Here is a 26,399-nt window from a genome sequence, read left to right as displayed (position 1 = left end):
AAGATGAACTAGGAAATGAGACATCAAAGACATCAACACAGATAACTAAAAAACATAATACTATATAGAAGTGAAACTATGAATGTGAAAGCATTCTAAAAATACAGGGTATATGTATCTACATAAATTTCCAAAAATAAATCCCAAAGATATGTTGAATAAATTAACAAAAGAATATATTCAGTATGTAGTGGTTCATATAAAAAGTTGAAACATCAAAGGCTACCGTTTGGCCTAGCAATTAAGCTGCCGATTGGGATGCCTGTATTACACATTGGAGTGTCTGGGTTCAATTGCTGGCTGCAGGTCCTGATTGCAGCTTTCTGCTAATGCAGAACCTGGGAGGCAGTGGACCTGTCTCAGGTGATTGGGTCCCTGCCACCCATGTGGGAGACCTAGATTGAGTTCCCAGCTCCCAACTTTGGCCTTGCTCAGGCACAGCAGACGACTGGGGAGTGAACCAGTGCATGGGAGCGTGAGCAGTCACCCTTCCTCTACTTTTCCCTCTCCCTATACCTCTTTCCCTCTCAAAAAAAGTTTAAAAATGCTTGTCTAAGAAGAGGATACAACATAAAATTGGGAAAGACCATACAGGGGATTTTGATTGCATTTATAATTTTATTTTCCTAAGTTGGGTGATTATTTTCTTGTGACTTATGTATCTGCAATTTTTTATAATAAAAAACCTATAAATTAGTTAGAAAATTACTAGTAACCCAGTAGAAACTGGGCAGGAGACATACATAGTTCACAAAAGTAGAAATATAAAGGTATGGAAAAGTATTCAAACTTAAGATAAAGATAAATATAAATAGAAACTATACGATTTTTTACTTATCAGACTGGCAGAGCTAAACAACTTGGGTGGATTGTACATTTTCTGTAAATTCCCAGATAGTAAATAATTTTGGCTTTGCCGGTCATAGGATCTCTGTCACAACTACTCTGCCATGCTAATGTGGAATCAGTCATAAACAATACCTAAAGTATGTGTGGTTGTGTTCCAATAAGACTCTAGAGAAAGAAAGGAGTAAACTAAGACCCACAGAGATTAACTGGTCCAAAATTAACACAATTGAAAGTGACAAGTCTAACATCTAAGTCTGATTTTGTTTGACCTCATAGCCTATTTACTCTTATCCATCTTCCTGTACAGTTCCCTCTTTTCTGCTTTAGTTTTGTTTGTGTTCTCTAAGTGTGTGTGTGATTTTTTATGGCTTAGTTTTTATTCTTTATTTATTGGGTTCTTTATTCAAAGGTAGTGCTCAGTTCTCTAAAGAGTACAGAGATGAAAATATAACATTCTCTTTCCTCCAGAGAACTTTAAAATAGCATTAATAGGGCTGACAATGTGGCATAGTGGGCTAAGCCTCTGCCTGCAACGCTGGAATCCCATATAGGTGCCAGGAGGAGGTGCTCCTCCTCCAATCTAGCTCTCTGCTGTGGCCTGGGATGGCAGTGGAAGATGGCCCAAGGGCTTGGGCCCTTGCACCCATGTGGGAGACCTGGAAAAAGCTCCTGGCTCCTGGCTTTGGATAGGCCCAGCTCCAGCTGCTGCGGCAATCTGGGGAGTGAACCAGCAGATGGAAGATCTTTCTCTCTGTCTTTCCCTCTCTCTGTAATTTTTTTTTAATTTTTTATTATTTATTTGACAGGTAGAATTATAGACAGAGAGAGAGAGACAGAGAGAAAGGTCTTCCTTCTGTTTGTTCACTCCCCAAATGGCCGCCACGGCCAGTGCTGCTCCGATCAGAAGCCAGGAGCCAGGTACCTCCCCCTGGTCTCCCATGCGGGTGCAGGGCCCAAGCACCTGGGCCATCCTCCACTGCCTTCCCGGGCCACAGCAGAGAGCTGGACTGGAAGAGGAGCAACAGGGACTAGAACCCAGTGCCCATATGGGATGCCGGTGCCACAGGTGGAGGATTAGCCAAGTGAGCCACAGCGCCAGCCCCCTCCTCTCTCTGTAATTCTACCTTTCAAGTACATAAGTAAAAAAATCTTTTAAAAATAGCATTAATAACATTTTGGTGTCTGTGTTGTGATGTAATGAGTTAGGCCTCAACCTGTGATGCCGGCATCCCATATTGGCACCAGTTTGATCCCAGCTGCAGAAGATGTTCCAAGTGCTTGGGCCCCTGCCACCCACATGTGAGACCTCGGTGAAACTCAAGTCTTTAAAAAAATATGACATTCCCCCCAGACCAGAATTATATCTGAGGACAGGAATGAGGGAAAATTTATCAAATTTAAAAAAGTTTTTTTTCCTCTTAAAAACAGGTGGCTAGGTTACTTTTTTAAAAAGTCCCAGCCTCTTTTTCCTCTTGTATTCAAGACACTTGTTGTTGTTGTTAATCTTAATGCCAGGCCCCAGTCATGAAGTTGACAACAGATGCTTCATGATGCCTTGCCACACAGATAAGGCTTATCAATTCAACTTGTAGAATATGTTGCATAGTAACTGTGTTCCATATAACCAGGCTCATGATATATATTACAGCTTGTTTCTGTGGAATTCAAAATGTGTGTTAGATCTAATGCCATGTAAGACATATTATACAAAAAGAACGTATGGTATCATACTTGGAGCTGTCAATTTGATGAACTTTAAAATCGCAGACTTAGTGTATTAAGTCTTCATGAAAGCAAGTACATACTGTGTTTTTTTGTCTTGATCAGGGTGGAATGCACGTCAATGGCGCACCTCCTCTGATGCAAGCTTCTATGCCAGGTGGTGTTCCAGCACCAGGGCAGATGGCCGCTGCTGTCACAGGACCTGGCCCTGGTTCCTTAGCTCCTGGAGGTAACTTTCATTTCAAGTCGACACCATTTCTGTACTTTGTTGAAATGTTGTCATAGCAACTGCTGCAGTGTAGCCAAAGTATTATGTGGTAATAGGATCTTGATATAAAGTTAATATAGGAGAGTACTTTAAAAAGTCCATGGAATTTGCATACTGTACAATTTGCACCAAAATCAAGTTATCTTTCAACTTCATTTTCTATAAACTTTTTGAAGTCCCCTCATACAGCTAGAAATTATATATCCCGGAGGAAGGAAATAGTTGATTTCTTATACACAAATCCTTAAATATCTGATTATATGGGACACTCAAGTGGAAACTTGGAGTAAAACTTCCAAATTAACAAGGGGGAAAATGAAATGAATGGAAGCTAAAACAAGCCAGAAAAAATTAAAGGAAAAGACAATGTAAAATAAGTAAAAATAAATGTAGAGTAAGATAGAAGAAATAAAAACTGGTTTAAGTTGTTATCCTGCTAAATGTGAATGAATTGAATTCTCCCACTAAAAGCTGAAAACTGTTAGATTAGGTTAAAAAGTTCATGAAGAAAACAGACACAAAGTACATAGTCACATGTGTTATGTTTAGCAAGTCTAAAATTGCATTTTAAAAAATACAATAAGACTAACCAACAAAAGAAATAAATTTGGAAACTCTATATTCATTGAAAGTATATAGGTGGACAATTAAGAATGTTGCTATTGAAGCCAGCATTGTGGCGTGGCTGGTAAAGCCACCACCTGTGACACTGGCATCCCATATGGGCACGGATTGGAGTCCCAACTGCTCCACTTCCAATCCAGCTCTCTGCTAATATGCTTGGCTTGGGCCCCTGCACCCACAAGGGAGATCCAGAAGAGGCTCCTGGCTCCTGGCTTCTGTCTGACCCGACTCTGGCCATTGCAGCCATTTGGGTAGTGAACCATCGGATAAAAGATCTCTCTCTCTTTCTCTCCCTCTCCCTCCCTCCCTCCCTCCTTCCCTCCTTCCTTCTCCCCGTCTCCCTCTCCCTCTCCCTCTCCCTCTTCCTCTCCCTCTCCCTCTCTACACCTCTGACTTTGAAATAAATACATAAATCTTTAAAAAAAACACAAAGAATATTGCTATTACAGTTAGCTTTTCTTTTCAAAAAGATTTTATTTTATTTATTTGAAAGGCAGAGTGACAGAGAAGAAAAGAGAGAAAGATCTTCCATCTGCTGGTTGATTTCTCCAAATGGCCACGATAGCTATAACTAGGCCAGGCTGAAGCCAGGACCCAGGAATTCCATCCAGGTCTCTCATATGAGTGGCAGGGGCCCAAGTACTTGGACCATCTTCTACTGCCTTTCGAGGCACATTAGCAGGGAACTGGATTAGAAGCATAAAATCCGGGCTTCAAACCAGTGCTCTGATATGGGTTGCCAGTGTTGCAAGCTACTGCTTAACCCAATGCACCTCAATGCCAGCCCCCCATTAACTTTTCACTGTACCTAAACACACTGAGTGAAATAGCAGTTCTTTATATGAAAGACCTGTGTGAACCCGAGTTATTTTCAACATTTATAGTTTTTTATGAATCAAACTTGCTTATTGGCTAATTTATCTAATATTAGATTGGCTGTACACTACTCATGAGAATAATGTAGATTACTCTGTTTTGTAGATAAATCAAGTCTACACAGCTAAGTTAACAAGGAATCGATTTTTAAAGAAATTTCTAAAACTCAGAATTTTCATTTATGCTCATTATCAAATTGAGTTGTAATTCTCTCTCAATGAAAGAAATAGGCTCAGCCTTTTATACATTTTTAAATTAGACATGTCTAGCATACCTTAAAAATATCTCAAGTTGTAATGCCCTGCACATGGCAAATATGCAACCCACGATATATGCAGGTTGTTACACAAGTTTACTTAGACTGGTCTATACTTTGTTCAGTGAAACACGTGCACTGATCACACACTTCAATGTCACAGCATTTTCATATTGCTGTAAAATGTTTCTATGTGTCTGCAGTCCATTTCTGTACTTACCTTGTCATGAACTGTTAACATACAGTGTATAGATCAGCACCATTGGTGGAACACACTTCAAATAGCATTGTGCTAGTGGACAAAAAACAAGTAAGGACACTGAGACATTAAACAATAGAATCAATAAATTTCATCCAGTACAGAGGGAGCTTTATATGGTTTTTTTTTTTTTTTTTTTTGACAGATAGAATTAGAAAGAGAGAGAAAGAAAGGTCTTCTTTCCGTTGGTTTCCCCCCAAATGGCCGCCACGGCCAGAGCTACACCAATCCAAAGCCAGGAGCCAGGTGCTTCTCCTGGTCTCCCATGGGGTGCAGGGCCCAAGCACTTGGGCCATCCTCCACTGCCTTCCCGGGCCACAGCAGAGAGCTGGCCTGGAAGAGGGGCAACCGGGACTAGAATCAGCACCCATATGGGATTCTGGTGCCGCAGGCAGAGGATTAACCAATGAGCCACAGCGCTGGCCCCGCTTTATATGTTTTGACTAGAGAATACATCTTTTGCCCTCCCAAATGACAATGGGAAGTTTTTTGTTTTAAAAGACCATGTAAAAACATTAGCTATAAAATAAAACCTTAACAAATTCAAAAGAAAAGATTATTTCATAGGCCACAGTCTTTGATTATAAGCCAATAAAGTTAGAGACAATTAAAAGGTGACTGAAAAAAATCTTTGCTTGGAAGATTAAGGAGCATACTGTAGGTCATCCCTGGATCAAAGGGGAAATAAAAAAATAAAATAATTATGAATTAACTAAAATATAGCAAAAACTGATATGTACATATATATGTTTTTTTGTATATATAATACAAAAAAGTATGGGTGGGGCCAGTGTTGTGGCAGGAGTGTGTTAAGACACTACTTGTGATGCTAGCATCCTGTATCATCAGAGTGCCAGTTCAAGTCCTGGCTGTTCTGCTTCTGATTTCAACCATCTGCTGATGTGCCTGGGAAGGCAATAGATGACCCAAAGTGCTTAGAGCCCTGTCACTCCAAATGGAGTTCCTGCTCCTGGCTTCAAAGCCTGTCCTAGACCTGGCTGTCGAAGCCATTTAGGGAGTGAACCAGAAAACAGAAGATCGATCTCTCTCTCTCTCTCTGTTACTCTGCCTTTCAAATAAATAATTTTTTAAAAAAAAAAGTATGGGAAACAATGAAGACAATGCTTAAAGGGAAATGAATACCCTTAAATTCCTACATTGCTAAAAACGGAAGAACTCTAAGAACTAGTTTTAAAGAATTAGAAAAATAATAAACCAGAAGGTACCAGGAAGAAGAAATTAATAAAGATAAAAATTGAAAGTAAGTGTAAAAGAAATTTAAATAATTGAATTTTTGAGTAATAATTTTTGTGAGTTCATAGCATTTATACTTCCAAATTTAAGCATGTGGCGCCGGCACACCGGGTTCTAGTCCTGGTCGGGGCACCGGATTCTGTCCCGGTTGCCCCTCTTCCAGGCCAGCTCTGTGCTGTGGCCAGGGAGTGCAGTGGAGGATGGCCCAAGTGGTTGGGCCCTGCACCCCATGGGAGACCAGGAGAAGCACCTGGCTCCTGCCATCAGATCAGCGCGGTGCGCCGGCCGCAGTGGCCATTGGAGGGTGAACCAACGGTAAAGGAAGACCTTTCCCCCTGTCTCTCTCTCTCACTGTCCACTCTGCCTGTCAAAAAAAAAAAGACTTAAAGCATAACTTTAAAGCATAAGATTTTTCAGATACGCTGTACAAAGCTCTTTGACAGTTGACGAGGAGAGAGAGCTTCGGAACCAAATGAGCAAAAAAAATGTGTAGGCACAAAGAGGTAATAATATTGGTGAGGAAAGTGATATTCACACATTGGCTGATGAAAATGAGAAGTTTTTTCAGTCTTTTTAAGAAAGTCATTTAATGTTGAATATTTACGTACATTTTGACTCACCAATTCTGGGAATTTGGACCATTCAAATAAAAGTGCTGTTATTGAATAATGTATCGTGTGAGAGAGATTATACCCTAAATGCCTTCTGCTGTTTCCTCAGATCCTATCTTTGCATTGTTTTGCTGATTGATTTGAATCAAATGAATAGGACAGAACAGAATGTTGTGGCTAGGTGAGAACTTTGAAATCATTTAGCCCAGTGGTTCTCAAACTTTAATGGGTTAGAATTACCTGCAGGACTTTGTTATTTTTTGACAGGCAGAGTGGACAGTGAGAGAGAGAGACAGAGAGCAAGGTCTTGCTTTGCCATTGGTTCACTCCCCAATGCCCGCTGCGGCTGGCACACCACCTGATCCAAAGCCAGGAGCCAGGTGCTTCTCCTGGTCTCCCTTGTGGGTGCAGGCCCCAAGCACTTGGGCCATCCTCCACTGCACTTCCGGGCCACAGCAGAGAGCTGGACTGGAAGAGGAGCAACCGGGACAGAATCCGGTGCCCCGACCGGGACTAGAACCCTGACCGGGACTAGAACCCCGTGTGCCGGCGCCGCAGGGAGGAGGATGGAGGAGGATTAGCCTATTGAGCCACGGTGCCAGCCCTGCAGGACTTTTTTTGTTTTTTGTTTTTTTTTTTTTTTTGACAGGCAGAGTGGACAGTGAGAGAGAGAGAGACAGAGAGAAAGGTCTTCCTTTTGCCGTTGGTTCATCCTCCAATGGCCGCCGCAGCTGGCGCGCTGATCCGATGGCAGGAGCCAGGAGCCAGGTGCTTTTCCTGGTCTCCCATGGGGTGCAGGGCCCAAGCACCTGGGCCATCCTCCACTGCACTCCCTGGCCACAGCAGAGAGATGGCCTGGAAGAGGGGCAACTGGGACAGAATCCGGCGCCCCGACCGGGACTAGAACCCGGTGTGCCAGCGCCGCTAGGCGGAGGATTAGCCTAGTGAGCCGTGGCACCGGCCACCCTGCAGGACTTTTCAAAACAGTTTGCTCATCCCCATCCCTAGACTCTGTAATTCAGTAGGTGTGAGAGGGAACCCTGAGAATTTGCAGCTCTAACAAATTCCCTGGTGATGCTAATGCTGATGCTGCTACTCTGCGAGCACATTCTGAGAACCACTGTTCAGACCAGTTCATTTTCTTTTACACATGAGGAAAGCTGTGAATGTATTAAAATTTTCAAGTCACTTTGTCAAAAATCACAATATTAAGTAGCAAGGGCAGGGCCAGCATCCAGTTCTTATAAAGGCAAAGTAGGAGGGCATTAATTTATCATTTAAAAAATTTTGTAATAGACGATTGTCCAGGCACAACTACACTGGAAAACAGAACATAGCAGTCAGATATGTGCAGCCTATACCATGAACATAAAAACTAAAAATATCAGGCCGGCACCATGGCTCAATAGGCTAATCCTCCGCCTGTGGCGCCAGCACACCGGGTTCTAGTCCCGGTCAGGGCGCCGGATTCTGTCCCAGTTGCCCCTCTTCCAGGCCAGCTCTCTACTGTGGCCCGGGAGGGCAGTGGAGGATGGCCCAAGTGGTTGGGCCCTGCACCCGCATGGGAGACCAGGAGGAAGCACCTGGCTCCTGGCTTTGGATCAGTTGGTGTGCCAGCCGCAGCAGCCATTGGAGGGTGAACCAACGGTAAAGGAGGACCTTCCTCTCTGTCTCTCTCGCTCACTGTCCACTCTGCCTGTCAAAAAATAAATAAATAAATAAACTAAAAATATCGTCAGATAAAGGCACATTGATTTGGCAACTCAGATACCACAAGGACTATTGCCATTGGTGATGGAATTTTCTGAAATAGTGGAAACTTGGGATAAAGTTCTTAAATTGCACTTCCCATAATTTACTCAGTAATTGCATTTCTGAAAAAATCAGTTGTATAATGATAGTACAGAGAAGCTTTATATTTACAAAATAGACAGGTTCTAAGTTCACAGGACTATAAACACGTTTTTATTTCTGTGAGTATACAGTGAGACATTTCAAAGCATTGCAAGACACAAGGTAATTCTTGACTTTGTGGAACTGTCTCATACATCGCAGGACATCTAGTATGCTTGGTATCTTCTCAGTGCCAGCTGTGCCCTACAAATCTCTGTTATAACCGACCGATATACCCACACGTTTTCAAGATACTCTGTGAGTAGTACTGCCTACCATGAGAGGTCTCTGGGTAAATGTCATTGTTTACCTGTATTACACAGGAGCTTCATTCCAAGGTCTTGATATCGAATGAGGTGAAGTGTTCTTATTGAACCCACTTTTCTGTTGCTGAAGCACAAAGCACTAACAAACCCCGTCTTGTGTCTAATTGCATTGTTGAGTGGTATCTATCATCTCCCCTTGCAGGTTTCTGCTTGTAGGACAGAAATGAAGAAATTTGTAAGCTCAGCCACTGTTCCCACTGTCCTAATTTGTGTTTTTCTTTCCTGCCTTTTATCTTCCTAGGAGGAATGCAGACTCAGGTTGGAATGCCAGGAGGTGGACCAGTGCCCATGGAACGAGGACAAGGTAAATAAATATTAGTGTCTGATTAATATGGACTGGACTTGGAAAGTTTCCATATCTGTACTACCTAATACAGTGGCCATTAGCCACCAGTTACTATTTAAATAAATATGAAATTCAGTAAACTTTAAAACTCAGTTCCTCAGTCACACTAGTCACATCGCAGTTGCTCAATACAGATACGCTACTGGACACTGGAGTTATAGAATATATCTATCATCACAGAACATTCTCTTGGACAGTGCTAGGCTAGACTTTCCAACTAGTGATTCAGACCGCTCTACAAAAATTGATGATGAAGCAAATGCATATTGAAGCAAATGGATCTTTTATTTCATGATAGCCTAATGATTCCACTTAGATGTTCTCTCTCTCTCTATCCATGACTATGTTGACTGAGTAAGGAATTGTAGTAATAAGCATTTATTATGGCTTGGGTATGCTGAACACTAGATTTAAACCCTGTGGAAACTTGCAGTAATGCTGTAGACCACAGTGGCAGCAGCCATCCCGAATCTCCACATTACTTCTGCTGGGTGAAAGAAAACAAAATGCAGAGATTCAATTGAAAGCAAAGTCAGAAGGAAACAGAATGAGAAAAGAGGAAGGACTGACTGCATACTGTGTAGCACTTTAATTTTCATAAACAACCTTGAAAGTTAGGTGGCAGCACCTCAGTTTTGGAGCAAAGAGATAGAAGCTCAGAGTTTTAAATTACTTACTCAAGGGGACAAGGTAAGTAAGTCCTAATGTCTGAGGAATGTGGACTGATTTTGGTGCTCTCATCCTCTTTTCTTTTTTTTAAAGATTTATTTATTTATTTATTTGAAAGTCAGGAGTTACACAGAGAGAGAAGGAGAGGCAGAGAGAGAGGTCCTCCATCTGCTGGTTTACTCCTCAGTTGGCCACAGTGGCTGGAGTTTCTCCGATCCAAAGCCAGGAGCCTCCTCTGGGTCTTCCCATGCTGTCCCAGGCCCAAGAACCTGGGCCATCTCTTCTATTGCTTTCCCAGGCCACAGCAAAGAGCTGGGTCGGAAGTGGAGCAGCCAGGACTTGAACCAATACCCGTACTGGATTTCGGCACTGCAGGCAGCAGCTATACCACAGCACTGGCCCCATCTCATCCTCTTTTCCACCTACTAAGTGGCAGAGCTAAGATTCAGAAGTCTCTGGTTTCAAAATTAATACTTTTTTGGTCACTTCACATTGGCTCTTATTTTTTAAAAAGGATTTATTTATTTATTTTATTTGAAAATCAGAGTTACAGAGAGAGATCTTCCATATGCTGGTTCACTTCCCAAATGGCCACAATGGCTGGGGCTGGGACAGGCCAAAGCCAGGAGCCAGGAGTTTCATCTGGATCTCCCACGTGGGTGTAGGGGCCCAAGCACATGGGCCATCTTCTGCTGCTCTCCCAGGCACATTAGCAGGGAACTGGATCAAAAGTGGAACAGCCAGGACTTGAACCGGCGCCCATGTAAGATGCTGGTTCTGCAAACGGCGGCTTTAACTGCTGTGCCACAGCACCGGGCCCATCTTACTAACTTCTAAAAATATTCTTCAGTGTCTTTTTCTCCTATGCATTGGGTCTCTGTGTTGAGAAAAGATTGCTTTGGACAAGCTTAAAGAAGCTTAAGTTGTTTCATCTTAACCTATGTCCTATGAGTGAAACTCATTTAAAAAGCAAAATATTAAGATGTAGGCCTGTAATTTGTTGTTAGATGTCTGACAGCAGGATATACTCCTGGCCCAAATACTTTATCTTTTCTCTAAGCATCCTATGCTTTTTTGTTGTTGTTGGCCATCCCCGCTGGCAATCAACTGTGTATGTATTCCAAAGTGTTTTTGTTGTAGTAAGAAGAAATTGGGACTCCAGGCATACTTCCATGTTTCCCTAGGCTAGCAGTTAATCAATGAAGCTTTAGATGTTTAGCACATACTTCTACAAAACATATTCCTTCTTGCTGTAGTTAGTTCACCTTTCTGGTCAAAAATTAGCAAAAGGAAATGACTCCTGTTGTGAAGGTATTTGAAAGATGCCTTCATGAAGAGACAAAGTGTGATGAACTTTCTTTTATAATTTTCTTCAGTACCCAGCAGAAGAGTAACACATCTTTTCACTTCCTTTTTCTGGAATCTGTTTCTTTTGCACTTTTGTAATAGTGTAAAGAGACAATGAGGTGCTGGAGAAGATACTTCTTGCTTTCTTACCACCTTTGTATATTGGGGGTGCCCTTACTGCGTTAGCCTTTGTTTGCTGTGGTCACGATGTGTATTATCAAAGATTGGCTGTGGCAGAGTATTTCTTGTGGATTGTTGATATCTGAAGGTCATTACTGCATTTCCCCTTTCGATACTTTTTTGATAACAAATTTTTATGTTTTAAAGTGTAACAAAATAGCCTTATCCTACTTCTGTTATGGCCTCTCCAGAATAAATCTCACCTTCCAGATTCAGTGTAATTTCTTTCATGCTTTACTTCTGAAAATATGTTCTTTCCTTAACTAGAGATTCAAAATCATCCTCCTTACATTTTTTCTGTATTTGTGTGTATGTGTATGTTTTAGTAGTATCACCAGAACATTTAAGGGAAGACATACAAATAGGGGTGAAAATGGAGATTGGCTGGTTATTCCTGCCAGATAACCCCAGTGTCCCGCAGGTTTCCCTTTAGAAGCTGTCTGGTGAACGCGAAACTCTTTCAGATACCCGAAGAAGCTAGTGTAGTTTGGGAAGATTTTATAGCTGTGTGGGCAAGCTAATCACCCCTTGGCTTGTTAACATACCTGTGTAAATCTGCAGTTTCCGTGTGTGTGTGTGTCTGTGTGTCTGTGTGCAAGCTATTTTAAGTGTCTACTCTTTCTCCTTTTAAACTTACTGCTCACCTAGGAACCCTACAGCACTCGCCTGTGGGACCCGCCGGGCCTGCCTCAATTGAACGAGTTCAAGGTACCCATTGTATCTGTGGGTTTCCTTTTGCTTGTGGTGTTCAGGGTGGGGTGATGAGAGGAAAAGAGCTGCTTGGCAGTCATCCTCATGTTCAGAACCCAAAAGGGTAGTATATTTGGGTTTTTGGTGTTTTTTTTTTCTTAATTTTTTTTTCCTGTTGAGGCCACAAGCCTAAGATTGACCTCTTCACACAGGGCAGAGAACATGGATGATATGGGCATCTGTCCGAGGCTGTACTCCCTCCCTACTGGTGTCAGGAGGCTTGGATGGAATAGCAGTCTGTAAGGAGACAGCAGGTTCTTGCAGAGCCATGGCAGTATTAACATAGGCCAAGACCCTACCTCTCTTTTGTGACTCTGGTCCTTGAACTTAAGATTGATTAGAAGGAAACCAAGGAGCATAAGGTTCTTCAGGTCACAGTGCTAGTCCTTGGCAGGTTGCTCCCCAGTTTGCTGTGTATATAATTCCATCCATACCTCTGACGTGGCACAGATTCTGCCTACACCCTGCTTCTGTTCTTGAGCTGCAAGAGGATTCTGCTGTGGTGAGGTGTCACCCACTCTAAGGTGTCGGAATTACATTGTCAGTGGTATCAGAGTCGTTTCTTGTTTCCTTATGTGTCCTTCATAGCAGTAACTCCCCATTTGTTTCCCTGTCAGTGCCGATGCAAGACCCCAGAGCAGCTCTACAGCGGGGCTCTTTGCCTGCCAATGTCCCAACTCCTCGAGGTCTCTTAGGAGATGCTCCAAATGACCCACGGGGAGGCACTTTACTTTCTGTAACTGGAGACGTAGAGCCTAGGTAAGTACTAACATAGAAGGAAACGGTTGGAGAATTCAGGATTTTCCTTTGTCTTGAGAACAAAGTCTTTCTGTACAAGTTGTACCTATTTGCCTACTTCAAAAGATAAAGGAAAAGTCCATGGTCCCTGTCCAAGCATTTCTCTTAAGGCAGAACATGTAGTTGTGTGTCCTCTCAAGCTAATCATGCCTATTAAATATATTTTCAGAAGTTGGCAATTCTAGTATACATACCTAAACAGGGAAAACTTGTGGTAATAATAGTATCAATAATAGTACTAACTGACATTAATAGGGATCATATTTCTGACTCTGCTCTGAGAAGTTTTATTAGATCATCTCATTAAATCCACAGAATGACCCTATAAGATGGATAGTATTAGTTCTGTTTACAGATAAGCTGAGGGTGGCATAGAGAAGTTGAGCAAATGTGCCCAAGATCACACAGCTAACAAGTGATGGAACCTAGATTTGAACCCATATAGTCTGAATTCAAAACCCATGTTCTTCTTCATGTAATGACTGTCCATTAATTCTTCTCTAGTTATGAGTACCACTAATTATCAAATTCTGGAATAAGTGGATTTATGTCTCTACAGCTTTTATGTAATATTTCTTTCAATCTCTAGAGGTTACCTGGGACCACCTCATCAGGGTCCACCCATGCACCACGTCCCTGGTCATGAAAGCCGTGGCCCACCACCACATGAGATGAGAGGAGGGCCACTAGCTGAACCTAGACCTCTAATGGCAGAGCCAAGAGGACCCATGCTAGATCAGAGGGGTCCACCTTTGGATGGCAGAGGTAAGGAGAGACCACATCACGAAGCTAACTGGTACTCTTGGGTTGATAATGAACCCAGCTGTCTTTGACTCTAACCTGGGATAAAGAATGCTGGCAGAGGGAGCACTGGGGTCATCAAGCATCTTTAAGGTTTATCTGCAAATCTGAGAAACTGGGGAAAAGACAACAATATCATAGTTGGGGGAATTTTACTAGAGGAATAGAGTTCTGTTACTGACAAATTTCTTTACAGGTGGACGAGATCCACGAGGCATAGATGCACGAAGTATGGAGGCCCGAGCCATGGAGGCAAGAGGATTAGATGCACGAAGTATGGAGGCCAGAGCAATGGAAGCCCGTGCCATGGAGGCCCGTGCCATGGAGGCCCGTGCCATGGAGGTCCGTGCTATGGAAGTCCGAGGAATGGAGGCTAGAGGCATGGACACCAGGGGCCCAGTGCCCGGACCTAGAGGACCTCTGCCTAGTGGAATGCCAGGTCCCGCTCCAATGAATATGGCGGTTGGTCCCCAGGGAGCCAGACAGGTATGTGTAATGCTCACTTCTAGCAGCTATGTGAAATCTTGATCTATACCACAATTGGTTATTGAGCCTGATTATTACTGCCTTGTGACTTGAACTGTTTCTAAGCTTGCTAGAAAGGGAATGGTGGGCCGGCGCCGCGGCTCAATAGGCTAATCCTCTGCCTGCGGCACCGGCACACCGGATTCTAGTCCCGGTCGGGGCGCCAGATTCTGTCCTGGTTGCCCCTCTTCCGGTCCAGCTCTCTGCTGTGGCCTGGGAGTGCAGTGGAGGATAACCCAAGTGCTTGGGCCCTGCACCCACATGGGAGACCAGGAGAAGCACCTGGCTCCTGCCTTCGGATCAGCGTGGTGTGCCAGCCACAGCGTGCCGGCCACAGCAGCCATTGGAGGGTGAACCAACGGTAAAGGAAGACCTTTCTCTTTGTCTCTCTCTCTCACTGTCCACTCTTCCTGTCAAAAAAAAAGAAAGAAAAAGAGAATGGTGGAATCTCCCTTTATTTTCTGTGTCCCTTACGATAGTAATTTTTCTGGCCACTAGGATTGAAAACCCAAAGAACAACTTTGTCTTACAATATCAGTAGCTATTTGCATTCAGAGCAGAGCCCTTGGAAATTTAGTGGTTATGGGATATTCTTCACTGGGGTGCAAACCAATGTCGTATACAAGACTTCTTCAAAATAGACTTGCCTGAATCTCACTGCAGGCCCATCAGAATCTATCAGTAGGATCTGGTGCGTGGATGGTTTCAGAAACCTCCCCCAAATGATTCTTTTATTTATTTATTTATTTATTGACAGGCAGAGTGGACAGTGAGAGAGAGAGAGACAGAGAGAAAGGTCTTCCTTTGCCGTTGGTTCACCCTCCAGTGGCCGCCGCGGCCAGCGCGCTGCAGCTGGCACACCGCGCTGATCCAAAGGCAGGAGCCAGGTGCTTCTCCTGGTCTCCCATGGGGTGCAGGGCCCAAGCACTTGGGCCATCCTCCACTGCACTCCCAGACCACAGCAGAGAGCTGGCCTGGAAGAGGGGCAACCGGGACAGAATCCGGCGCCCCGACTGGGACTAGAACCTGGTGTGCTGGCACCACAGGCGGAGGATTAGCCTATTGAGCTGCGGCGCCAGCCCCCCAAATGATTCTAATGTGCAGCCCTAAGAACCCCTAGGTTAGAGTGTCTAAAGAGCTGTTTGTGGTCATTTAGATAATTGTAGGATTACAGAAATGTGTTATTAATTTATTGTCTTACATAGCCTTAGTGAACAGTAGAGTGCGAAAGACAGTTTCCTAATGATTACCCAAAAAGCTGCGGAAGTGAAGTCTTACCTCTTCTCTCTCTTTTTGGCTCTCCCAAGCTATGTGTCTATGGTAGTCTCTGGTTGCCATCTTTCCTATCTTTATCCCCTGTTGGCTGTGGGAAGGTAGTATGTGTGTATCTTCCCTGAGTTTTTATGTGCTGGCACATTCTTTTCCCTTCAGCCTCTTCTGTTTCCTTTTTCTCCTTCCTCTGTGTAATTGTCTCTTCTCTCATGTGGTTTTTTAAAAGATTTATTTATTTGAAAGTCAGAGTTATACAGAGAGAGGAGAGAGAGGTCTTCCATCCACTGGTTCACTCCCCAATTGGCTGCAACAGCCGGAGAAGGGCTGATCTGAAGCCAAGAGCCAGGAGTTTCCTCCAGGTCTCCCAGGCAGGTGCAGGGGCCCAAGCACTTGGGCCATCTTCTACTGCTTTCCCAGGCTACAACAGAGAGCTGGATTGGAAGTGGAGCAGCCGGGACTTGAACCGGCTCCCATATGGGATGCCGGCACCACAGGCAGCGGCTTTACCTGGCCCCTCATATCTTTTTTATGTCTTCCTTCCTGTGTGTGTGTGAGCAAGAGGAGAGAATGTCAAAGCAGGAATGGAACATGTCAGTCATCCAGTCCCCTCATTTTTTAGGCTTGGAAACTTAGACCCAAGAATCAGGTGACTTGGTCAAATTCACATACCTAAAAAGTACAGGGCAAGAAATAGAACCCACTATTTTTTCACTGCTACTCTGTCCTGTTACTTGCACATTTGTGGGGGAGGGGGGGTCAGTATGTGTCCACCTACTTCTTGAAATAAAAATACTTTTTTTCTGGTATATATAGAATAAAATTATTCTTTACTTTTTAAGTATTATTATTTCAAAAATGTGTTCATGGGCCTTGATTTTTATTGTTCCTCTGTGGTCAGTAACTTCATAATAGAATTTTTTGTATTCAGCAAATACTTATTTAGCATATACTATATACCAAACACAGATCTAGATACTGGAGGTACAGCAGTGTGAACAGTACAGTCTCTGTTCCAATGGGGATTGCATTCTAGTGGAATTCTGCTGACAATTCTGTGAAGAAAGACACTGAAAATAATGATTGGAAGACCATTTCTGGATAATATCTTGCTTCATTTTCTCTGCTAGTCCTTGAATTCATTACTCATTACCATTAGATTTATGTAGTTTTCATTAGCAGAATCTATAAAGCCAATTAGATCTGAGGTGGAGAAAACAAAAATTTTATCTTAAAATTTTTTTTAAATTTCTTAATTAATTTATAAATAAGTGAGTATACCTTCATCTAGAAGACATACATATTAAGAACCTTACTATCTTGTACCTTTCTACACTGTGACCCCCCCAGCTCCTGTAGATAATTGCCTTTATTAGAATTTTTGTGTGTCTTTCTAACAAATATGAGTGTATTTTCCCCTTTCAGTGTCCTATACCTTATTTTTTTACTTAATAATGTGTCCTTCATAATTTTATTTATCTTTTTAATTGACACACAAAAATTGTACATATTTGTAGAGTACCATGTGATGTTTGGTACATCATACATGTATAATGCTCAAATCAGAATAAACCTCTGTCTTCTCCTTACCATTTCTTATTTACTAATTTTTAATCAGGTTTTAAAATTGACTCCAGTCCTGCCAGTTGTAAACATGTAGGTAAAAGGCTTATTGTTACTAGGGTGATTCTGTAATTTGTCAGCCAAAGACAGACATGTTGGAGAGTACTGTTAATAATTTACTCTGGGCAAAAGCAGAAACTGGGACTGCCTCAGGTGAACCAAAATGTATGATCACTCTTGCTTGTACTTACAAGTATAGAACAGGTACTTCTAGAAACAAAATGGCCTTTTTTTTTTTTTTTTTTTTTTCACAAATAGGACATTTTATTTGTCACTATTAAAGTCTAATTTTTAAACAGATTCTTGGACGGGTGGTTCGTAGCCATCAGCTCGTTCGACTTTTGCACCCGTCTCATCCCCAGTGGCTTTTCCAGAACTGCTACCTTCTCCGTGAAGCTCCATGAGTTTTCCCAATTCAAACTTGGGCTTCTTCAGCATCTTCACTTTTCTAACGAAGACATCATGGAGAGGATAAATAGATTGGCAAGCCTTCTCTATGTCTTTCCCAATGCTGTCTGGGATCAATTTATTGACTACTTCTTTCAAGTCATTTGTTTGCACCTCCCGTGTCATGATTTCCATCATCTTCTTCCGGATCTGGCGGACCTGCTGGTGCTGAGCATAGGAAGTCTTCCGTATCTGATTGTTGCGTTTTTTGGTAAAACCAACACAGAACAGACGAAGCAAATAGCCGTCGGTAGTCTTGACATCAACATGAGCTTCAATCATGGTCTGCCATTTTTTGACCATGGAGCACATTTTGTCCCGGGTAAGATCCATGCCGTGGAAGTTAGTCAGGCAGTTTTTGCCCTGAACATCCTCCGTAATCAGTTTGAATTTTCTAAATGCAACTTCATCGTTCTGCAGGTCAGCAAGACTCACTTCAAAAACACGCCCCTTGAGTCCATCAGACGCAATTTTGGTTCCTTGGGTCCTCGTGACCAGTGTTTTCCCAATATTTCGTATGTTGAACATAGCAGGTGCCTTCACATCATACCAGTCTTTCTTAGAAAATGGGTCCACCACTTTCTTCTTGGCTCCCTTTTTGCCGCCTTTCGTAAGGCGCTTGTTCTTGCCGACCGCCATGGTGGGGCTCAGAGAGCCAAAAGGGAAAATGGCCTTTTTTTGAGTGGCTAGATCACATTGTAATATTTCAAATGATTATTAGTAAGCATTAGTAAGCTTCAAAAATATTATAGGTATTTCAGATCCTTAACAGTACAAGAATTCAGTGCAGCTTCTGGATTCAATATTGATTTAAAAAATAAGAAGAGTGGCCGGCGCCGCGGCTCACTAGGCTAATCCTCCGCTTTGCGGCGCCAGCACACCAGGTTCTAGTCCCGGTCGGGGCACCGGATTCTGTCCCGGTTGCCCCTCTTCCAGGCCAGCTCTCTGCTGTGGCCAGGGAGTGCAGTGGAGGATGTCCCAAGTGCTTGGGCCCTGCACCCCATGGGAGACCAGGAGAAGCACCTGGCTCCTGCCATCGGATCAGCACGGTGCGCCGGCCACGGCGGCCATTGGAGGGTGAACCAACGGCAAAGGAAGACCTTTCTCTCTGTCTCTCTCTCTCACTGTCCACCCTGCCTGTCAAAAAAAAAAAAAATAAGAAGAGTGATAATATTCTATCATTCTGTACAAAGCTATATTAATACCTCATGTATCCAGTGTCTTTGCAAAATGAGTTCAATGCATATAAGTGAATATTCCAGATGATAGACCTATTCTACCAAGTTTTTAAACTATTTTAATGAAAAATTACTCATGAAGTATATTTTATGCTTCCTTTCCTCTTAATCAAAATACAAAAAATGATTTTGTTTTTGATTAGTCAAGGTCATCGTTAAATAGCTCCATACCCGTATATGCTATAATACAAAACATAGTCTATTTTCTGTTTTGTTTCTGGTCTCCTTCACTGTAAGGCTGTTGCCTGGCTCTTCACATTGCTGTCGTGTTATCTGATCTTAACAGAAGTTTATCAGCATTTCTTTTATGCTTTGCTGCTTTTGATCTGCTGGGGAAGCAGGTAAAAAGTTTATTGACAATTTGTGTTCAGTCAGAGTACCTAAGCTCTGGGTGAATGCCTGGGTGTGAACATAACTCTCATGGAAGGACCTTCTCACAGTTCCACTAGGTACTCACAAGCCTTTTCCTTCGGTTCTGGCAGTTTTCCAAAGGGTTGAACTCACTGAAGAGCTTAGATACCAATACCAACAAGTATGATTTAACTACACTTTCTTCTTTTACGTGGGTTAGTCATACACAGGTATGTCAGAAAGTTCATGTAAAATGCACGTTACCTTTTGTTTTTTAAAGATGCATCTATTTGAAAGGCAAAGTTAACAGAGAGAGAAAGGGAGATAAAGAGTTCTTCCAGGAGCTGGCGCTGTGGCACAGCAGGTTAAAGCCCTGGCCTTAAATGCAGGCATCTCATATGGACACCGGTTCTAGTCCCGGCTGTTCCTCTTCCAATCCAGCTCTCTGCTGTGGCCTGGGATAGCAGTAGAAGACGGCCCAAGTCCTTGAACCCCTGCACCCTCGTGGGAGACCCAGAAGAAGCTCCTGGCTCCTGGCTTCGGATCGGCACAGCTCTGGCCTTTGCGGCCATCCAGGGAGTGAACCAGCGGATGGGAAGACCTCTATCTTTGTCTCTACCTCTCTCTCTCTGTAACTCTGTCTTTCAAATAAATAAAATAAATCTTAAAAAAAAAAAAAAAGTTCTTCCATCTGCAGGTTCACTCCCCAAATGACTACAGCGGCCTAAGCTGAGTCAGGACAGAGCCAGGAACTTCATCTGGGTCTCCTACATGGGTGATTTGGGCCATCTTCTGCTGCTTTCCCAGGCACATTAGCAGGGAACTGGTTCAAAGTATACAGCCAGGACTCGAACAGGTGCCCATATGGGATGTGGGCATTACAGGCAGCAGCTTAACGTGCTGCACTACAACATGGGCCCCCACATTACCTTTTTTTTTTTTAAGATTTGTTTATTTAAGAAGCAGGGTTACAGACAGAGAGGTCTTCCATCCACTGATTCACTCCCCTAATGACCACAATAGCCGGAGCTTAGCTGATCCAAAGCCAGGAACCAGAAGCTTCTTCTGGGTCTCCCACGTGGGTGGAGGGACCCAAGCACTTGGGCCATCTTCCACTCCTTTCCCAGGCCATTAGCAGAGAGCTGGATTGGAAGTGGAGCAGCCAGGACTTGAACCTGCGCCCATATGGGATGCCATTGCCACAGGCAGTGGCTTAACCTACTATGCCACAGCACCACCCCCTCCACACACGTTACCTTTTAATTTCACTTTTCCATGAACGTTTTTGGAGTAGCCTAGTGTATTTGGTATGTATTGAGCAGCAAGCGTTTGCTGCTCATTGTCCATGGAAAGCTATGCAAAGCAACTGTGGAATTAATAGCAACCTTTTTCCCAGAGGCATTTGCATCTCCTTTCTGCCTCTGCAACATTATGATTGTGTCTACCTTACTGGTGGGATAAGATCCTCTGGGAAGAACTACCGGGTCTGATTAATTAGAGGTAGGCAGTAGCTCTCTAAATATAGTGTCCCCAGTGGATCAGCATACAGTACCTCTAGAATCTGTTGGCTTGCATTTGTGTTTCCACTGGTACTCCTTTCCAGGGTGTTCTGTTTTCTCTGTGCTTATTTGGCTGAATTTTCTTTAATGTGACAGTATCCGATTGTGCTGTGTGATATTTATTGGTGATGCTAGAGCTGTGTAAACAAGAGTATCTGACTTGCTCATTGATCTCTGGCTAAAGCGTGCCTTCTACCATTGCTAACACTAGAAAATGAGACTCCGAGTCATTAATATGCTTTTAAAATTCATATCTGTCTAGAGTTTATCGTAATTTTTCACATTGCTGTTCCTGGGTTCAGGTTCCCTATGTGTGAGAAGTTTCAAAAATCTCTTCCCTTTATGCACATAGGTCCCAGTCATGCAGGGAGCAGGCATGCAAGGAGCAAGCCTGCAGGGTGGAAGCCAGCCTGGTGCCTTTAGTCCTGGGCAGAACCAAGTCACTCCACAGGATCATGAGAAGGTGAGCAACACTGACTGCTGCCATATGCACAAATCTTGTCTTTTGACTCCTCTTTTCACAGTGACCATGTGGTGTTCCTGGGTCTTCAAAGTCCCTTTGGAGGTGATGTTTACTCTGACTTAGAACTCTTGTATAATATTGTTACCTGGAAATTTGTGGGCCTGGTCCATCATTAAGTGTATGTAAATGGCAGTTTAACTTGCATTTCAGAGTCATTGCCAAGAGTGGTTTTCTTTCAGATGGACCTGAAACTCCAAACCCCTTTCTTTTTCCCCTTTCTACCTTATCCCTGAAAAGAGTAGCAGATTCCCCACAAGTGTGTATTTCTGTTTTTACATTTAACCGTGGTGAGGAGTTCATATTTGATAGAAAGGCTAAAACTTGTGAAAATGAGAGACTTTCAAAACAGGATCTAAAATTGAAGAATTCCCAGGGCCTGCAGGTACCATCTTAGGCTGCAGAAACTTTGAGTTCATGAAGGTGTCTATTTTGAGTCGTCTAATCTTAGGTATTTTAATTTATGCTTGTTCTCTCCATTATGCCTTTCCTCACCAGATTTTTTTTTTTGGCCTGTTGTTTGTTTTCTGTGTGGGAAATATCCTTCTTTTTTCCATTTGGCTTCATATTCCACTACAGTAGTTTTTTGGACAGAGCCTGGTGGTGGTTGGTTTTTGTTGTTGTTGTTGTTGTTTGTAGCTTCCATCATTCAAACTCACTACCTTCTTTTCCTTTGCACAGGCTGCTTTGATTATGCAGGTTCTTCAGCTGACTGCAGACCAGATTGCCATGCTGCCACCGGAGCAAAGGCAGAGTATCCTAATCTTAAAGGAACAAATCCAGAAATCCACTGGAGCGCCTTAAAAGGTCAGCATAATAAATTCCACCCGAGTAGAAGTAGCTTCCTCTGTATTTTGGGTATATATTTGACCTTAACCAACACGATTGTTCTGTTTGAGACCCTCCCTTCTCTTAGGCAAACTCTCTTTTTCCCTTCAGAGTATAGGTCAGCATCTACAGAGTAAGGCTATAGAACATTTGTTCAGTTGTTGAATGCTTATAGTTTTTCTTAACCTTTCCTTATGACAAAATAATATATAATGAGTTTAACAAAATGAATCAGATACAGAAATGAGTAAGATAAAGGCACAAAGCCCTGCTTCTACAATCTCATCCCCCCAGACAGACCTCAAAAGCTAGTTTGGTATGTGTTCTTGCAGAATAACATGTGTTACTTGATTCCAAATGTCCCATGAAAATGGAGAAAACACATAATTTCAATAAAATGTATAAATATTTTAGTTTTCAGGGTTTTTTTTAGGAGTTTATTTGAAAAGCGAAGTGACAGAGAGAGAGAAAGAGACAGAGAAAGAGATCTTCAGTCTGCTGGTTCATTCCCCAAATGACCACAGTGGCTGGAGTTGGACCAAGCCAAAGCCAGGAGCCAGGAACTACATCCAGGTCTCCAACATGAATGGCAGGAGCCCAACCACTTGGGTAATTTTCCACTGCCTTCCCAGGTGCATTAGCAAGGAGTTGGATCAGAAGCAGAGCATCTAGGAATTGAACTGGCACTCCCTTAAGGGATGTTAGCACTGTAGGCTGTAGCTTAACTTGCTGCACCACAACACTAGACCCATCATCAATTTTTATACAATTTGGAGATTACTGAATCTTGTACCCTATTTCTCTTGTGTATCAGATAAAAAGGATCCTCAGGTGACCTACCTCATAAATAGTTGTGTGACATAACTTGATTACACACGTTGGTATTTGTTTTTTAAGATTTATTTTATTTTATTTGAAAGGCAGAGTGACAGAAATCAAAAGGGATCTGCCATCTAGTAGCTTACTCCCCAAATGGCCACAATGACCAAGTTGAAGCCAAGAGACTAGAACTCCATTCTGGTCTCCCACGTGGGTATTTGGGTCATCTTCTGCTTTTTCCCCAGTTATATTAGCAGCGAGCCTGATCAAGCATAGAGCTTGGACTTGAACCTAAGCTCTGATATGAGATGCTAACATCACAGGTGGCAGTGTAGCCCACTGAGCTGCCACACTGACCACAGATTGTTGTTTCTTTTTTAAAAAAAAAAAAGAATCCCCATCATTTTTGTATCTCATAAATATTCTGTTTTCTAAAAACAGTTTTTTTAAAAGGATGTATTTATTTACTTGAAAGGCAGAATTAGAGGTGGGGGGGAGAGAGTGAGAGAGAGTGCGAATGAGAGAGCTTTCATCTGCTGGTTCACTCCCCAAATGACCGCAATGGCCAGGGCTGGGCCAGGCCAAGGCCAGAAGCCAGGTGCTTTATCCAGGTCTCTCACATGGGTATAGGGGCCCAAGAACTTGACCTGTCTTCGTTGCTTTCCCAGGTGCGTTAAAAGTGAGCTGGATCAAAAGTGGAGCAGCTAGGACACAAACTGATACCTGTAGGGGATACCGGAGTTAGCAGTGGCTTATTAACTCATTGCACCACAATGTTGGCCCCCCCAAAAAATAGTTATAAATTCACATTGTCCCAATATCATCTGAAATATATTTTGTGGGTTTTTTGGTTTTTAATATTTTGTTTATTTATTCAAGAGGTAGAGTTACAGACAGAGAGAGGGAGAGACAGAGAGAAAGGCCTTCCATCCACTGGTTCACTCCCCAGATGACCGCAACAGCTGGAGCTGGACCTATCTGAAGCCAAGAACCAGGAGCTTCTTTTGGGTCTTATGCAGGTGCAGAGGCCCGAGCACTTAGACCATCTTGTACTGTTTTCCCAGGCCATAGCAGAGAACTGGATTGGAAGAGGAGCAGCAGGGACTAGAACCAGCACCCATATGGGATGCTGGCACCACAGGTGGAGGCTTAGCCCATTACTCCATAGTGCTGCCCCTGAAATACCATATTTTGAAATTCTACTTTTTACCCTATCCATATTATAATTTCCCCCATATGTTATCATCTAATCATGAACTTGTTTATACTAATTAGCAGTCTTACTAAATATAGTGGTATTTTTAAAGTAATTTATATTTATTTATTTGAGAGGCAGAGAGAGAGTGAATACTCCCATCTGCTGGTTCACGCCCCCAAAAGCCCATAATGGCTGGGGCCAAAGCCAGGAGCTAGCAATTCAATCCAGGTTTCCCACAGGAACCCCACCACTTGAATCATCATCACTGCCTCCCAGAATCTGCATTAGCAGGAAGCTGGAGTCAGGAGCCAGAGGCAGGTGTCAAAGCCAGGCGCTCTAGTAGGGCACCTTAACAGCTAGGCCAAATGCCCATCCCAATATAATAGTATTTTAATCTGTATTTGTACCATCTTCAAAACATCTAAACTGCAAATATGCATCATATCTGTATTTAGACTTTAAGTAACTAAACGGTACTGGGAACCTATCACAGATGTATGACCATCTAGACTTTTGATATGACTGGTACTTTACCTATTTACTCCAGATACCCACGACATTTTTTTCTTTAATAAAAGCATAGACTACCTGTTATATTCACAGAAACCTTTTCTAATTTATTTATGCTAGAGAAGATATTTCCTGCAATGTGGGAAAGTTACTCTTTGGATAACAGAAGAAATACTTCTGGGGGCCTTCGCTGTGGCATAGCGAGTAAAGCTGCCACCTACAGTGCTGGCATCCCATATGGGCGCCAGTTCAAGTACCAGCTGCTCTACTTCCAATCCAGCTCTCTGCTATGGCCTGGGAAAGCAGTAGAAGATGGCCCAAGTCCTTGGGCCCCTGCACCCGCATGGGAGACCCAGAAGAAGCTCCTGGCTCCTGGCTTCGGATCAGCCCAGCTCCAGCCATTGTGGCCAACTGGGGAGTGAACCAGCGGATGAAACACCTCTCTCTCTCTCTCTCTGCCTCTCCTCTCTGTGTAACTCTGACTTTCAAAATAAATAAATAAATCTTTTTAAAAAAGGAACATTTCTGAAAGTTCTTTCACTATATATTTTTGCTTATATATAATTTACAACTGTACATATTAACCACAGGACAAAGTTTGTGCTTTTTTTTAACCTTTTATTTTGAAATAATCAGAGATCACAGGAAGTTGAAAAATAACCCTGACGGGGCCAGTGCAGTGGCGCTGTAGGCTGTGTGTCTGCTTGCAGCGCTGGCATCCCATATGGGCGCCAGTTCATGTCCCAGCTGCTCCTCCTCCAATCCAGCTCTCTGCTATGGCCTGGGAAAGCAGTGGAAGGTGGCTCAAGTGCTTGGGCCCCTGCACGCGCATGGGAGACCCAGAAGAAGCTCCTGGCTCCTGGCTTCTGATTTGACCCAGCTCTGGCTGTTGCAGCCATTTGGGGAGTGAACCAGTGGAATGGAAGGCTTTTTTCTCTCTTTCTCCCTCTCACTGTCCATAACTTTACCTCTCAAATAAATACATAAATCTTAAAAAAAAAAATAGCCCTGAGTACCTTTCATTCAGCTTACCCAATGAGACCATCTCAGATAGCTGTAGTGCAGTACTTTTTTACTCTATGTGGTACAAAACCAAGAAATTGACATTGGTACTTCACTATTGGACTACAGATCTTTTTTGGTTTTTGACATTTAAAAAATGTGTTGTTCTTATTTATTTGAAAGGCAGAGAGACAGATACAGAGATCTTCCATCTGCTGGTTCACTCCCCAAATGCCCACCACAGCCAGTGCTGGGATAGGCTAAAGCTAGGAACCCAGAATTCAATCTGGGCCTCCCACATCGGAGGCAGGGACCCAACCATTTGAGTCATCATTGCATTCTCCCAGGGTGCACATTAGCAGGAAGCTGGTATTGGAAGCAGAGCTGGGACTTGAACCCTGGCACAATATAGGAAGTGAGCATCCCAAGGGGTGTCTCCACCATTTTTTAAACCTACAGTAACTTGTGTGTGCATGCATGAGTATGTGACTATAATTTTGTAATTTTATGTGTTTACGATTTTACTGTTTGTGCTGGTATTTGTGCATACTGTAGCCAAAAGTGTTGGCTCTTTCTGCATCCTTTTCCTACCTCATTGTGATCCATCTCTGCCATCCCTGACAGGCATCTATTCCATTAATGTCAGATCAGTTCCAAAAGGGACATTTGGCAGTGTCTGGA

The 26,399-nt window shown here is 43.0% G+C and overlaps 2 protein-coding genes across 6 annotated transcripts in view; one reads left to right on the top strand and one right to left on the bottom strand.

The window, feature by feature from the left end:
- The window catches only part of CSTF2 (cleavage stimulation factor subunit 2), a 34,952-nt gene that overhangs the window by 5,521 nt on the left and 3,032 nt on the right, over nucleotides 1-26,399 (top strand). The window contains exons 7-15 of one of the 5 annotated variants that reach the window (XM_089324527.1): nucleotides 2,677-2,800; nucleotides 9,180-9,242; nucleotides 12,129-12,188; nucleotides 12,383-12,484; nucleotides 12,848-12,989; nucleotides 13,618-13,793; nucleotides 14,026-14,315; nucleotides 21,194-21,304; nucleotides 22,043-22,168. In XM_089324527.1, the coding sequence (XP_089180653.1) occupies nucleotides 2,677-2,800; nucleotides 9,180-9,242; nucleotides 12,129-12,188; nucleotides 12,383-12,484; nucleotides 12,848-12,989; nucleotides 13,618-13,793; nucleotides 14,026-14,315; nucleotides 21,194-21,304; nucleotides 22,043-22,165 (1,191 nt within the window). In that variant the 3' untranslated portion in view covers nucleotides 22,166-22,168. Of the gene's footprint in view, nucleotides 1-2,676; nucleotides 2,801-9,179; nucleotides 9,243-12,128; nucleotides 12,189-12,382; nucleotides 12,485-12,847; nucleotides 12,990-13,617; nucleotides 13,794-14,025; nucleotides 14,316-21,193; nucleotides 21,305-22,042; nucleotides 22,169-24,836; nucleotides 25,237-26,399 lie in introns of those variants that run through there. The other 4 variants (XM_070066914.2, XM_008273145.5, XM_089324526.1 and 1 more) reach the window with 4 other exon arrangements.
- LOC149119699 (small ribosomal subunit protein eS1) lies at nucleotides 17,473-18,852 on the bottom strand. The gene has a single exon (XM_089324531.1). The coding sequence runs from the start codon at nucleotides 18,330-18,332 to the stop codon at nucleotides 17,538-17,540; it is 795 nt and encodes a 264-aa protein (XP_089180657.1). The 5' UTR covers nucleotides 18,333-18,852; the 3' UTR covers nucleotides 17,473-17,537.

This window comes from Oryctolagus cuniculus, chromosome X, assembly GCF_051225735.1.
Source record: "Oryctolagus cuniculus isolate XC-2025 breed Fujian yellow rabbit chromosome X, ASM5122573v1, whole genome shotgun sequence".
NCBI classification, from domain to species: domain Eukaryota; kingdom Metazoa; phylum Chordata; class Mammalia; order Lagomorpha; family Leporidae; genus Oryctolagus; species Oryctolagus cuniculus.
The sequence above is the reverse complement of the archived record's forward strand: the minus strand, read 5'-3'. Positions and strand labels throughout refer to the sequence as shown.

Excerpts from the sequence above, each read along its gene's own strand:
- LOC149119699 (XM_089324531.1), bottom strand. The coding sequence starts at position 18,332 with ATGGCGGTCGGCAAGAACAAGCGCCTTACGAAAGGCGGCAAAAAGGGA.